General features: G+C 32.8%; 2 protein-coding genes across 3 annotated transcripts; one reads left to right on the plus strand and one right to left on the minus strand.

Annotated features, from left to right (window-relative positions):
• Positions 1 to 3,837: 3,837 nt before the first annotated feature.
• Positions 3,838 to 6,203, minus strand: LOC123663399. 2 transcript variants are annotated; one of them, XM_045598088.1, is made up of 4 exons: positions 6,011 to 6,203; positions 5,426 to 5,608; positions 5,179 to 5,265; positions 3,838 to 4,320 (listed from the first exon to the last, which is right to left on the minus strand). In XM_045598088.1, the coding sequence occupies exons 1-4, from the start codon at positions 6,045 to 6,047 to the stop codon at positions 4,019 to 4,021; spliced, it is 609 nt and encodes a 202-aa protein (XP_045454044.1). In that variant the 5' UTR covers positions 6,048 to 6,203; the 3' UTR covers positions 3,838 to 4,018. The 2 variants fall into 2 exon arrangements, with proteins under 2 accessions (XP_045454044.1, XP_045454043.1); XM_045598087.1 differs by having other exon boundaries at positions 5,426 to 5,632; positions 6,011 to 6,201.
• Positions 6,204 to 10,654: 4,451 nt separating this feature from the next.
• LOC123663403 (protein unc-119 homolog) lies at positions 10,655 to 12,582 on the plus strand. Its single transcript, XM_045598092.1, has 3 exons — positions 10,655 to 11,036; positions 11,470 to 11,642; positions 11,971 to 12,582. Exons 1-3 carry the CDS (start codon positions 10,684 to 10,686, stop codon positions 12,087 to 12,089), a joined length of 645 nt encoding a protein of 214 aa, XP_045454048.1. The 5' UTR covers positions 10,655 to 10,683; the 3' UTR covers positions 12,090 to 12,582.
• Positions 12,583 to 14,970: the final 2,388 nt, after the last annotated feature.

The raw sequence follows: 14,970 nt of genomic DNA on the forward strand, positions 1-14,970 counted from the left end.
TATATTAGATTCCGAGTACGTTAACTGTTTCGAAAAATGTAAGACTCTTCTGACAAACGACCCCATATTACAGTATCCAGACTTTACAAAGGATTTCATTTTGACAACCGACGCCTCAAATGTAGCTATAGGTGCCGTTCTCTCTCAAGGCCCAATAGGTTCCGATAAACCTATCTGTTACGCGTCCAGAACTTTAAATGATAGTGAGTTAAATTATAGCACAGTTGAAAAAGAGCTTTTAGCCATAGTATGGGCTACTAAGTATTTTAGACCCTACTTATTTGGCCGTAAATTCAAAATTCTTACCGATCATAAACCTCTCCAATGGATTATGAACTTAAAGGAACCCAACTCTCGACTTACTCGATGGCGACTTAAACTTAGCGAATACGACTACACCATTATCTATAAAAAAGGAAAATGTAACACCAATGCAGATGCTTTGTCGCGAGTTCAAGTAAATAACGAAGAAACTGAATCTCTTTTAAAAGAATGCGGAATAGATTTATCCATCATACCCGAACCATCAGGATCCTCAACTGCTACCGTACATACATCTAACGAAAACCCCATACTTGAGATACCAATTACTGACGAGCCCCTTAACAAATTCCATAGACAGATCTGTTTCACTATAGTAGGTGACATTAAACGACGTACAACCGTAACAAAACCGTTTGACACTCACACACGGACTCACATACAAGTTTCAGAATCCTCCTTAGAACAAGACGTTGTTAATGCTATTAAAGAATACGTTAATCCTAAAGTAAAAACCGCCCTTAAGATCTCACCACCCTTAGGCATGTATTCAATTTTACCAATACTCCAGAGAAATTTTAAAAATTCATCTATGAATCTAGTTTTGGCAAAAACCGAGCTAGAAGATGTAAAGGAATATTTAAGGCAGCAAGAGATACTTAAACATTATCACGAAGGAAAGACAAATCATAGAGGCATTAATGAATGTTACTTAGCTTTATCTCGTCGCTATTATTGGCCTAAGATGAAAGAGGAGATCACTAAATACGTTAATGAATGTACTGTATGTGGACAGACAAAATACGACAGAAACCCCATAAGACCAATATTTAATATTGTACCGCCAGCAACCAAACCTTTAGAGATAGTACACATGGATATATTCACTGCTCAAAACGAGAAGTATTTGACATTTGTAGACTCCTTCTCAAAATACGGTCAAGCTTATCATTTACGTGACGGTACAGCAATCAGTATTTTACAAGGACTATTGATTTACTGTACTCACCACGGACTACCCCTGACTATAGTTACTGACAATGGAACTGAATTTACAAACCAACTTTTTAACGAATTTATAAGACTACACAAAATTAACCACCACAGAACTTTAGCTAATTCCCCAAATGACAATGGCATTGTAGAAAGATTTCATTCAACCTTATTAGAACATCTACGCATACTCCGATTGAAACAAAAAGATGAACCCACTGTAAATCAAATGCCTTACGCGATATTAGCTTACAACAGTTCCATACATAGTTTTACTAAGTGTAGACCCCATGACATAATTAGAGGACATTTCGACCCCAGAGACCCCTTAGACATAGACTTGACCGAACATTTAATGCAACAATATATCCTTACACACCGTGACCAGATGAAAACCGTATATGAGGTAATTAACGAATCCACTATTGTAGACCGTACGAATTTAATGAATAATAGGAATAGAAATCGAGAACCCGAAGTAGAATACCAGCCTGACCAACGCGTTTTTATCAAAAACCCTATAGCAAGCCGACAGAAGTTAGCACCACGATACACACAGGACACAGTCTTAGCTGATTTACCAATCCATATATACACTTCGAAAAAGCGAGGCCCCGTAGCTAAATCGCGTCTAAAACGTGTTCCTAAAAGTAATCAATTGTTGCAGGATTCTGCTATTGCTGACAATACACGTGTCGCATCCTCAAACCATAAGACTTGAAAGCTTAGCTGACGGACCTGGACTTTTACCCTACAAATTGGGACCGACCAGACTAATATCACATTATCACTCCTTTATACAGTATGTAAAACTAACTGACATTGAAGATAAAATATATTCTGTACAGACACAACTTAACATATTCAAGACTAGACTGAACAATGAAACTTACATTCTTTACGAGTACCAGATTAATTATCTTACAAACAAGCTTAACAAGGTATTGAGTCAAGTTAAATCCTTAGAACCTTTAAGAGTTAAAAGAGGTCTTGTAGATAGCCTTGGATCATTAATAAAAAGTATTACAGGTAATTTAGACTATCTTGATGCTCAAAAGTACAATGAGGCTATTCAAATATTGCAAAATAACGAGAATAAAATTATTTCAGAATTCAATAGTCATATTAGTCTTAGTAAAGAATGGATGTTAAAACATAAAAGTATTTTAGACCAGTTAACCATAAATCAAGAAAAAATTAATAACACATTAGAATTCCTTTTAGAAGTAAATTCGCGTAGAGACAACAGTTTAGTCCAGTCTGCACAGTTTGCCCAATTATTAGGAATTATAAGTAATAATGTAGAGGATTTAGTTCTAGAAATAGCTAGGTTAGAAAATATAATAGCTTTTATTCGTGCATCAAGCACTCATCATTCTATGATAGATATAGAAGTATTAAAATCAATGTTAGATAAGTTAATAAGTATATATGGTAAGGAGCAAATTCCTGATTTAGAATTACGGGAATATTATGACTTAATTAAGCCGGGTTCCTACTATAATGATAGAACAATAGTTATAGTTTACAAATTTCCTATAATATCCCTAGACAAATATAACTTGTACAGATTATCTATCGTTCCAAAGAAAACCAACTAGCCCTTATTCCTCCCTTTCCTTATATAGCAACAAATGAGAAAGCATTTGTGTACATAGAGGCTGAATGCCCGAAGTATAGCAGGGTATTATATCTCTGTGACCAGAATATAAGTCATCAAATTCGTACAGAACCAGACTGCATTCAAGAGCTCATCACTAACCAAAATTTAAAGGAAACTTGCCACTTCACGAAGGTTATGTTATCTGCTGTAGCGATAGTTAAACTGGACGATCAACATTATATCATCTCATTACCTGAGCCAGAGAAAGTGTAATTATCATGTGAAAGAAAAGAATTCAATACACTACAAGGAAGTTATTTGGTCACCATTCCCATAAATTGCCTGCTGCGGACTAGTGAATTCACTGTCATCAATGAAAATGATGAGATAAAAGGCCAGCCGCTGAAGCTATCTAGGATCCCGTACAACAAAATTAATCGAACCACTACCTACACCCACACCGGTTCTAAAACAATTAGTTTAGACGAACTTCACAGCATCCAAGATAAATTTTTAATAGAAAGCCCTATACAGATAGATAAGACGCAATCAATTGTTTTATACCATACAACGATACCATTCTACATTCTAATATCTTGTGTATCAGTTGTTATCATTGTATTAATAAGGCGAAGATATAGATGCTGGCCCTTCAAATCAGAAAATGAAGAGAAGCATCAAACTCCTAAGACACCTGTATATGAAGATGTAGATAAAACTACCATTAGACGGGATGAACTTCCAGCAACATTTTCTCTGAAGCTGACAAAATAGTTGCTGTTCTGCGGGTGGAGGTGTTACGTACAATGCCTACAAGGGAATCGCTGACACCGCGCGTCGCCACGAGTCGCCGCTACAATATATGACGTCAATCAAGAGCATCATCAGCATTCTCATATTTTACTTTTTACATTTTTAACAAATAATAATTCAATTATATAGAGTCTCTAGCATCGAGAACTATTGTTACTTAGAATAAGTTTTATTTTAAATTTCACTATATTAATAAATTTTTATAAAAGTAATTGGTTTTTTTTGGATCCATCGGCTGTGGTAAACGTAATTTACAGATAAACAATGTTTTGTTTATGTTCATAAATCACAGAATATTAATCACGTCACAGATATTTTTATTTTCTCCTCTAGTTTTGATTATTGACTTCAATGCTCGAACAAGCGTATAATTTCAGACATAATATGTCTCCTTTTGATTAATGGTACGTTTAACAACTCTTGCGCAATAAACACACCAAAACTCTCATTTGATTTTATTATATTAGCATCTATATCTTTATTGTTATATTCTGAAGTTTGGGTGCTAGCATCCTTGACATTAAGTTTTTTAAGTGCATCATCTTTTTGATCACAAGCGTCCCAGCATTTACTGTGTGGTCCCGTGTCATAAGATAAATGGGGTTGTGTTTCACATTCAGTATCAAATATAACAAGAGATCTCTTCTTAGCTAGAACAATAATTAAAAGTGGTCAATGATTTTCCATTTATTATTTTATTCTAATTGCAAACAAAACTTTCAAGTGAGTCTTACTAAATAAAGAAAACTCAAATAAAATTAAAAACCAGCCAAATAGCCAGCAAGTCAGACTCGCACATGAAGGGTTCCGTACCATTATCTATAAAAACAGCAAAAAAATCATGCCTGTTGTATTAGTTTTTATAGTGGCAACAGAAATACATCATCTGTGAAAATTTAAACCGCCTAAATATCACGATTCATAAGATACAGCTTGGTGACAGACAGGAGGACAGATAGACGGACAGCGGAGTCTTAGTAATCTGGTCCCGTTTGTATTTATTAGGTAATTAATAAAATCCTACCGATATTAATTTATTTACTTTGTTTAACTTACCACAACACTCACTGTGCCACAACATAAGGCACAGTGAGTGAGAATAATTGAACTCTACTTGCTAAATAAGCTATAATTGGGAAACAATACTATCGGTTGTTATTATACTATCGATAGTTTGTAAAACTATTATATTAGATAGGAATCAATAGTATCAATAGAATCGATACTATTGATAGAATCGATACTATCGATAGAATATAGCACTATCAATATTGTTACTAGTTTTTGAGGTCATCTATCGATAGCGAAACTATCGATAGCTAGGCAACTTTATGTATAATTTTTCTGTATATTATTTTTAGTGCAATAAAATATAATAATTAATAATAATAATAAACTACCTCTGTGCCTAATTTCAAGTTTGTAATAGTAAATATTTATAACAGTAAGCGTTTTCTTTACATGATATATATAAAAAAAAGTATACATATTTTTTTAATAAAAATCACCTGTGAAAGAAGTTGAAGGCCCAGTAGATAAGCTTTCAGAAACAGAGCTTATATTTGTTTCCTGCAATGTAATAGCAGGAATACTACCTGAAAAACATAAAATTTATAAATGCAGGTTTTATTCTGTTGTATTATAATGTTATTCATTAATGTACAAACATACATCAACATTTTTTTAAATTTTATTGTACTATCTAGACATGTTTCTTTTAATACATACACAGAGGCAATAAAAAAACGAACTTACTAGGTAAATGTAGAGATGGAACTGCTAATGCATTTAACCGATGATTACGATTTCGGTCTTTATCTGTAAAATGAATGTCACAAAGTTTCCTCTTTCTATAATCTTCATAATCATGAGATTTTTCCAATTTTCCACCAACAATAGTGACCCAAGCCCTAAACCGCTCAGGATATTTGGCTGGATCTGGGAAAACATGAAGTGGAACATCTGAAATTGAAATTTACATTTAATAATAAATAATAATAAATATTTACACAATACACACACGGTCGTCTGTTCCTAAAGTAAGCAACTTAATGCTTGTGTTAAAGGTAACAGCCGACTAGTATATAGCTACATATTTTTTTTCGATAAACATACTTATAAATAATACATATATAAATATATAAATAAATATTTATATTACACCCAGACTCGGGGTGGGAATCGAACCCTCAACCTTCGGAGCAGAAAGCAGGGTCACTACAAACTGCGCCAACGGGATAGTCAATTATTTATATTAGAAGTTGTTTGTTTACTGATACTGGTAAATAGTGAAGATTTATTATATTTTACTTATGAACCCATGATTTCGTTTCAACTTACCAGAAGGTTCACATCCTAATTCACAACGTCTCGGCATCTTGATATAATGCTAGCACAAAACACAAGAGAATATTATAGCGTCCTTTTCGCAAAACAAACACGTTCTTTTACTTTTATTAAACGTCTTTTGTTCCCTACTATTACATACAATGTACTCTGTGGTCTTTTGGAACTTAAAATACTGTACCGGCCACTCTGTTACTACAGGCAGCGAATTGGAATCTCGAGTTTCGAGTGACTCGAGTCGACTCGAACTACTAGTGACTCGAGTTGACTCGCACCACTCGAGTGGTTTATATCGAGCCGAGTGAGAAATTCAAGTTGTGACAAGTTTACCCGCTGTAGGTTCTCTTTGAAATTACGTAGAAATCTGTTTGTGTGACTTGTTACTATTTAATGTTTTGGTTATTTGTGACTGCGTGTTATTAGTAAGCGGTGAAAATGAGTAAAAGTATAAAAAAAAGCAATTGTGTGGTCATTTTTTGACAAAAATTTAGAACAAAAAACCGTTATTTGTAAGTTTTGCAAAAAAAGTTACAAAGATTGTGGTAATACAACTAACTTGATTTCTTACATGAAAAATAAACATCCAGTTCAGTACAAGGATAGCAGTGGTGAATGTGGTTCGTCACAAGCATGTTCTTCGAGTGAACGTGAGAGTTCTGCTTCCACGTCTACTACTATCCGTTATATTTCAAAGAAACGATGTTATTAGCAATTACAGCTTGCAAAGCCAAATGCTTCACTAAATAAGCACAAAGAAAAAAGAATTTCTTTAGCTCCTACTAAAATGATTTGTCAAGACTTGCAACCTCTGCAAATAGTGGAAAATTAAGGCTTTATTAATTTTTGCCATGAAATGAATCCTGACTATGTTTTACCTAGCAGGAAATCTTTAAGAGAGAAAATTCTTCCTGATGCTTATCATGCGGCACGCACTGTAATTGTAGATATTCTACATTTGATTAAATATATGGCTGCTACAACAGATTTATGGACTTCTGACAGTCACAGTCAACAAAGCATACCTAACTGTTACAATACATTTTATTTATAATTCAAAACTTTTTTCGCAAACTATTAGTACTCGAGAGTTTACAGAGGAACATTCTTCTATTATTTTAGCAAGTGCGCTGAAGTCGATATTTGATAATTGGCAACTTACAGAAAAAATTGTGACAATAGTATCCGATAATGCTCCGAATATAAAGAAAGCTATTTCTGAATATTTAAGTAAGAGGAACCACTACTGTGTAGCTCATACTTTGAATTTGGCGATTATTGACTGTAAGAAAGCTAACCCTGAATTTATGGAAATTATAAATAAATGCCGTTGGAGTAGACGGGTCCTACAGTGGAGACCGCGTCTTGGCAAACGCAGTGTGGGACGTCCTCCGGCCCGTTGGACCAACTATCTACGTAAGATTGCCGGTGTGGGCTGGATGAGGATTGCGGAAGACCGGGATGTGTGGCGCGAACTTGGGGAGGCCTATGTCCAGCAGTGGACTGCTGAAGTGTATAAATAAATGCCAATCCATAGTCACATATTTCAAAAAAAGCACCAAAGTGTCTTACAAACTTATGGAAATGCAACGTACAATGGATATAGAATGTATCAAACTATAGCAAGATGTCCCAACGGGCTGGAATTCTATATATTTAATGCTAGATAGAATGCTCAAAATTAAAACTGCTTTATCAGCAACTATGCCTGGTTCACCAAATAATTTACAAAACTTTGAATGGGAAGTGGTTCAAGAATGCGTAGATCTTTTAAGACCTCTTGAAAAACTTACAGCCTTATCCGGAGAGAAATATCCAACATTGTCTTCAGTGATTCGTTTGATTAGAAATGTTCAAGCAGCACTGGTAAATAAGATTGTAAATACAGGCATTGGTCAAGAACTAAAAAAAATCTTTATTACATACTGTTGATAAATGGTTAGGTATTTTAGAATCAAACAAAATTGCAGCTAAATCTACCTACTTGGATCCGTGATTTAAGAAAATTGGTTTTGGCGCAGAATCTAATGCTGATAGGGCTATGGAATCTGTTATTGATGAAATTGAATCTACCTCTATATCCATAAATTTAGATAATACCAAAACAGAATCGGAGTCTTCATTGTCAAGCCAACCGCATCCAGAAAATAAGGACGTGAATGATTTATGGGAATATTTTGATGCAAAACTTTCGGAACGTACTACAAATCAAACATCATTAGCCTCAACTATTATCATGGTGAAACAATATAATGACGAAGAATACTTAGATAGAAAAGATGATCCTATTGCTTACTGGGAGAAAAGGAAACTGATTATGCCAGTGTTGTATAAATTAGCTATGAAATATTTATGCATCCCAGCGACTTCTGTTCGTTTAGAACGAGTTTTTTCTAAAGGTGCACCGATATGTAATCAAAGAAGAAACCATTTGGAAGGGAAAAAACATTGATCAAATCATTTTTTAAGTAGTTATTACAGGAATTTCAGTTAAATTTGTTATCTCATTAAAAATACATTATTTCTGTTCTTTTGTTGAGTTTATTTAAGTTTCATTGAAGTTAATTTTAAAGCATGTTTACTATAACCTAAATTGTGTAAGAACATAATAAAACTGTTCATATTTGGATCTCATGAAAGTTCCTTGTTAGAATAAATTAAATTGGTTTGGACAGGTTTAGTTTGAAGGAAAATTCTATTGTTTTACATTTTGTTAAATTTTTTTGAGTAGCTTTTACATTAATGCGAAAGTGAATATAGATTTTCTATGTAAAATTAATATTGTTTTATTCGTTTTAAAATTTTGGTCACTCGAGTTTTATTTCCGAGTGACTCGAGTCAATAAAAATCACTCGAGTTTTATCTTCACTCGATTGGCATTCGATTGAGGAAGTGACCGACCGACCGTGGTGTACCGAGTGACTCGAGTGAAAGACAATCACTCTAGTCCCATCACTGCACGCAATGAGTTCTCGCTTTCTGTAAGTATTACTATGCTATGCTCTGTTCTAGCCATTTTCAAAGAGTATTTATGGCCATTTTGAAAGGAACTACTACTTCTACCGGAGGTACTATGATACCATTAACGGCTAACATTTGATTTTGATTTAAATTATTGTTTTTATTACGCTTCAGCCTGTAATATCCCACTACTGGGCATAGGCCTCTTTCCCCAAAGGAGAAGGATCAGAGCTTAATCCACCACGCTGCTCCAATGCGGGTTGGCGGATATATTCCCTACTATGAGTAACGATCGCTATCAGGTGGCTTAACGTGCTCTCCGAGGCACGGTGGGGAAACCCACAAGGACTGCACAAACACCCAGACCACGGCAAACACCTGTGTGCCCAATACAGTGTTTGTCATGTGCGGGGATCGAACACGCAACCGCCAGCGCAACAGGTACAATCCATGGCTGTAACCGTTGCGCCAACGCGGCGTCACAACGTCAAACGTCGCGTCGCGTTGTTTTTATTAACTGTTCACATTTCATTGGAATCATAAAACAGATGGCGCCAATTCATATGAAAATTGGAAAATGAAGGTTACTATGTACATAACGTAGACAGAGTAAATTTTACTCTGTCTACGATATCATAGTACTCTGTGTATGTAACGTAACTGTCCCCATGTAACTGTCCACCCCTAAAGGGGCCTACTCAAAGCACTGCCTGCAGGGCCTGCTTGCAGTTACTGCCGCAGAGGATGTTGCTCCACAAAGCACTGCAAATCATTTACGCGGCATACGTTGTCGTGTTCACTTGTGTTCTCTTTGTCCTTGCCTAAATTCGTCAGTTTTTATAAATGGCTCCTACATTATTCAAACACCAAAAAATAGCATTGGGTTTGACTGTATTGAGTACTTGTAGCGTTCAAAAGAAAAAAAGGAAGCACTGGTGTAAAAAAGTTTTATATTTTTCATGTAAAAGTCACATAGCCTGCGACCGCATATCTTTGTTATGATAATGATCGTGGTTAGTTTTCCAAAGACATGGCAAATCCCTATACAATTAGATTACGTCCCTCCACACGTCTTTTTCTCGCTGGCTCATTTTTCTTGAAGAAAACAGAGCCAAACAAATAATATAATAAAACCAAACCAACTAACCACCAACTAACTGATTAATTGCTAAATGACAACCACTGACAAGAGAAACCCCAGGTCAAATAGAGTAGACAAACGTCGCAATGTACCGACGTAAACAAAATGGTGGTCTAAATCGGCCCGACCGAGCTACACATGTCCCTGATTGCAGTTTACGGAGTGGGGAGATCGTGTGTCGGGCTGGCAGAACGACACTGCGGCCCTGCGACAGGGTGAACAATTAAAATATCGGCCCTGCATGCATACATACAATACGATCGGCAGTGGCACTGCAAGCAGGGCCCTGCAGGCAGTGCTTTGAGTAGGCCCCTTAAGACCAACAAGGTCCACCCCCTGGTCTAGTCTATGCTTCCTTTTAATATTTATCCTACTCTATGCTATGTTCATTGCTTTGCGACTTGTTTGCGACTTGCAAGTTTCATAATTTTGAGCATGTTTTTAGAAAAAAGTTACTGAAATAAAATGTTTTGATGAAACTTTATAAGCTTTTGATATAATTTGATTGATTATTAAATATTTTCTTTGCAAAATAACAATAAGACCTAAAAAAGAAAAAACATTTAAAATGAGTTTAGTAGGAAAAAAGTGCGAATCGATATCGGTTAGCGAAACAAACAGAGATGAAATAATACGAAATGATGTTACACCAGAAGATGTTCTGCGATTGGATAAAATTACGGACACTTACTTATGTAGTCCGGAAGCGAATGTTTACGACATAGATTTTACAAGATTTAAAATCCGTGATCTGGAAACTGGTACTGTTTTATTTGAGATCGCGAAGCCTCCAACTGATTTTGGTGTTGATAATGAAGGAGCCGAAGACGTTCAAGACGAACCTTTAGATCCTAACGCTGGAAGATTCGTTCGCTATCAATTTACCCCGCAATTTTTAAAATTAAAGACTGTGGGTGCAACGTAAGTATAAGCAACAGATACGTTTTTTAAAATATTAAATAATGAAATTGAATTTCAGCGCACTTGTTTAATTTTGTTAAGAAAAACAGAAGTTAAAGTCCGAATAATATTTTATGAATATGAACTTATATAAAAAATCTTATATGCTTTTTTATAGTTGTTTTTTTCTGCTATAAACTAAGCATGTATTTTTTTTTTCTATCAGTGTTGTAAAGTTTTTTCTGATAATCAAGCTTAATAATTTTAGATTTTTTTTTAACTCAAATATGATGTTTGCATTTTTTTTAAGTTACAAAATTATAATTTTCCTTAACAAATTCTAAATGACAATGATAAATATTAAAAATAAAATAACATGTAAACTATATTCCCCCTAATATAATTTGATTTTATCTAGTCATTAAAATATAACTTTATATTTGTATATTTTCAGAGTTGAATTTACCGTCGGTGCTCGTCCAGTAAATCATTTTAGAATGATTGAAAAACATTTTTTCCGAGACACATTACTGAAGACATTCGACTTTGAATTTGGTTTTTGCATTCCATTTTCAAGAAACACTTGTGAACATATTTATGAATTCCCCACTCTACCACCTGATCTAGGTAATATTTTAAAACTATATTTTTGTAATTCTTAGACATATTTCTATTATTTCTTATTAAACTATTTATATTGGACTGACTGGACTGATATCTAGGGTTTTGTGTTCAATACCCTCCATGAGTCATTGCGTAATATTTTTTATAAATGTATTATTTATATGTACATTTATTACCAAATAATATGTATCTAAATCAGCTCAGGTATTACGGTGTTACCCAAAACATAATTATTAAGTTGTCTACTTTAGGAACAATTAACCACGTTCCAAGGAGAGAATTGAACAAAATACAGTCATTTTAATATTTTCTTATCTATTTTTATTTGCAGTTGAGGAAATGATAGCTGCACCATTTGAAACTTGCTCTGACAGTTTCTATTTCGTGGACAACCATTTGGTCATGCATAATAAAGCCGATTACGCATACAATGGAGGAGTTAACAATTAATTCACAAAATTATTACATTTGATTTCACATTTTAATAAAATTGGCACTAGATAATTATAAATATTGCAATAATTAATTATAGTAATGGCCTGTAATAACTTATTTGCAAACAAATTATTGTAACAAAATTACTTTATTTTTGTCATATTTATTTATTAATAACTTAAGCATAAACAATAACTAGTTGATAAGTAAAATAAACACAATAATATATTTTTCTTGTTCAATATATGCAAGAGAGTACTAAGCAAGGTGGATACTGTATTGCTTACTTTTGTAAAACTATGTGAAATTGAAACAGAAACAGAAACTAGGGTAGACGATGATACGTATGATTTGTTATCAGGGTAATCAAATGTACTTCATATCTCTGTGGATTAGTGAAGAAATATACGCATGTATTATTTAGAATTGTGTACATTCCATCATGATATTATTATATTGTAAAAAACTACTTTTCTTTATTTCAAAGCAAATTTTTAGATATACTAAATAATTCTGTTTTATTTATAGATACTTAAAAAATTGTATTATACAGTGAACTGTTTACTTGTTCATAGTTAAATTTTTTATTACAATCAATTTCCAAAGAAGTTTGCATGTAAATTTATTTAAAAATAGGTGATAAAATTTTAACAAAAATGGTATTGCAAAGCAAGATCTTTTAAATATTTGCTTTGATTTATTGTTCTTTAAGAATCGTCATATAGGATATATGTTGAATTTTTATAAAATTGCACAGATTTTCTGCTGTGTGTGTGCGTTTTTAACTTTGATTCCAAATCTCTACGCACCGTTTGGATCACTTTAGATAATTATTTGTGTGTAACACCGTTTATATTAGGTATACAATAAGTTTTAAAATTTATTCTAGTCATGGGTATAAAGTCTGTGTTATGAATTGTAAATGCATCTCAGGTTATAAAAAATAATAATAAAATATACAACTACAGGGAATGAGAATTGGATAAAATGAAACATTTGTAATGTAAATCTTATGCATTATCATGACAAGCTATGGGAGATGAATAACCATGTTTTATGGCATTAAAGTATTCTGTAAGTATTTATTTTCAATAAGAAATTCAACCTTTAATATAGTTTATTTCTTTGTAATGTCAAACATTTGTATAAATTTGGAAATAATTTATTTTACGTTTACTTATTAACATTTTAGTTAGGTTATGAAAGGAATATGTTTGTAATTTAAAAAGGAATTTCCTTCAGCATGTGATAAAAAAAATATTAATTTTTGTAAATATAACACTGCCAGCATAGCCACTATGGCATAAAAAAATAATTTTAGTAATGGAATGCTGCTTGTTGTAATTTTTATTTATGAAGACGGCAAATGTGAAGAAATTTAGTCATGAAATTGTAAATCTCAATGTTAATGCCGTCCATAATCTTGTTTAGTGAAACAAGTGTCCTTGTTTTAAAATAATTTAATGGTATAAACACTGTGTTCACTAATAAATTCAGGGCACCTCCTGAACTACTGGGCACTTTTAGTGATTGAATAATTGTTTAGACCTATTTCTGTGGTAGAAAACATTGAATGCTAATCTGCTAGTAACTATTAGGCTACTTTATTAGAAGGAAGATACTAGCGCAGATCACCCAGCCGGGCGTTATCAGCTGATAAGAAGAGCCTAATCAACTATACCAGAATTTTGTTTCTATCACATTATTAAAAGAATCATTACAAATTAGAATGAAGTGTTAGAAAATTTAGTCATAATCACCCTGTAGAGGAAAGGCTTATATAATTGTAATGAAATTCGTTGAATTAAATTATGATGTGTAATATATACTTTATTTCATTTATTTTTTACCAAAATGACATCTTAGGGACTTTGAAGTCACGCAACATTATTCTAGAAATTGTTTACGTGTCTATTATTATACAGTTAGAGCAAATGGAATACTAAGTTATTTAGGAACAACACACGTATTACAATTTTTCATATAACTATATATTTGAAACATGAATAACATCAATTAAAATAAACTTAAACTTGTCATTTGTAATGAACTACAGAAATGCTTACATTCATGTAATATACTAATGAAAACTATACAAAATATATTTAGACAAAAATAAACATGACAACAAAATAATTAAGTAAAATCTCTGAATTCTTTAAGAAATAAATTTATAATTTAGTTTCGTAAATTGGTAAGAAAAAAATTAGCCTTTTTACGCATACTTATATTTTAGATTATATAAAGTCTAATATAGACAAGTGATATACTATATGATAAGGTTATCAATTTTTTATCGGTAATCCTAATTAATATTCTAAAAATTGAGGTATTGTGATTATTAATTAGGTATTTGTTTTGAAAGACTTTTCTTTATTTCGTTATTTTAAAATGCGAAATACTCATTTGAAAAATATTGACTTCTTAAGGAAGAGGATAGTGGATTTATCTTGAAGTGATTGATAGTGCACATTAATTGCAATCCTTGGTTGAAATGCACCTTGTCAATTAGAATTTACTTAAAGAATAATGCTTTAATTTAATTATTCAAAAGTTAAAAGGACACAATTACCACATATGTATCGTAACAAACAAAAAAATAAATATACCCAAAGTCAAAAATATCTAGGACAAACGGACCAGCACTTATCTGATACCTGTTTTAATCAACATAATTACGATTTATGGTAACACAAAAAAATAATATTAGTTCGATGTGTAAGAGTTTTGTTTCACTGTTAAAATATAAGAATATCTGGCACATGAACTACGTAGGTACTGATTTTATCAGCAGTAACTCCAGTTACGAGTAAAAATATTTGACTGATATAGTAAATGTTTATAGAAAAAAAAAAATAATATATCAAAGATTTGTCTGTTATATGCCAGATAGCTT

The sequence above is a fragment of the Melitaea cinxia genome, chromosome 20, assembly GCF_905220565.1.
Source record: "Melitaea cinxia chromosome 20, ilMelCinx1.1, whole genome shotgun sequence".
In the NCBI taxonomy this organism is placed as follows: domain Eukaryota; kingdom Metazoa; phylum Arthropoda; class Insecta; order Lepidoptera; family Nymphalidae; genus Melitaea; species Melitaea cinxia.

Bases quoted from the DNA above. Each gene is read 5' to 3' on its own strand.
- LOC123663403 (XM_045598092.1), top strand. From the start codon at position 10,684: ATGAGTTTAGTAGGAAAAAAGTGCGAATCGATATCGGTTAGCGAAACA. The intron at 11,037-11,469 runs GTAAGTATAAGC...GTATATTTTCAG, and splicing joins TTAAAGACTGTGGGTGCAAC to AGTTGAATTTACCGTCGGTG. The intron at 11,643-11,970 runs GTAATATTTTAA...TTTTATTTGCAG, and splicing joins CACTCTACCACCTGATCTAG to TTGAGGAAATGATAGCTGCA.
- LOC123663399 (XM_045598087.1), bottom strand. From the start codon at position 6,047: ATGCCGAGACGTTGTGAATTAGGATGTGAACCTTCTG. The intron at 5,633-6,010 runs GTAAGTTGAAAC...TTTCAATTTCAG, and splicing joins ATTAGGATGTGAACCTTCTG to ATGTTCCACTTCATGTTTTC. The intron at 4,321-5,178 runs GTGATTTTTATT...TTATTGTTCTAG, and splicing joins GCCTTCAACTTCTTTCACAG to CTAAGAAGAGATCTCTTGTT.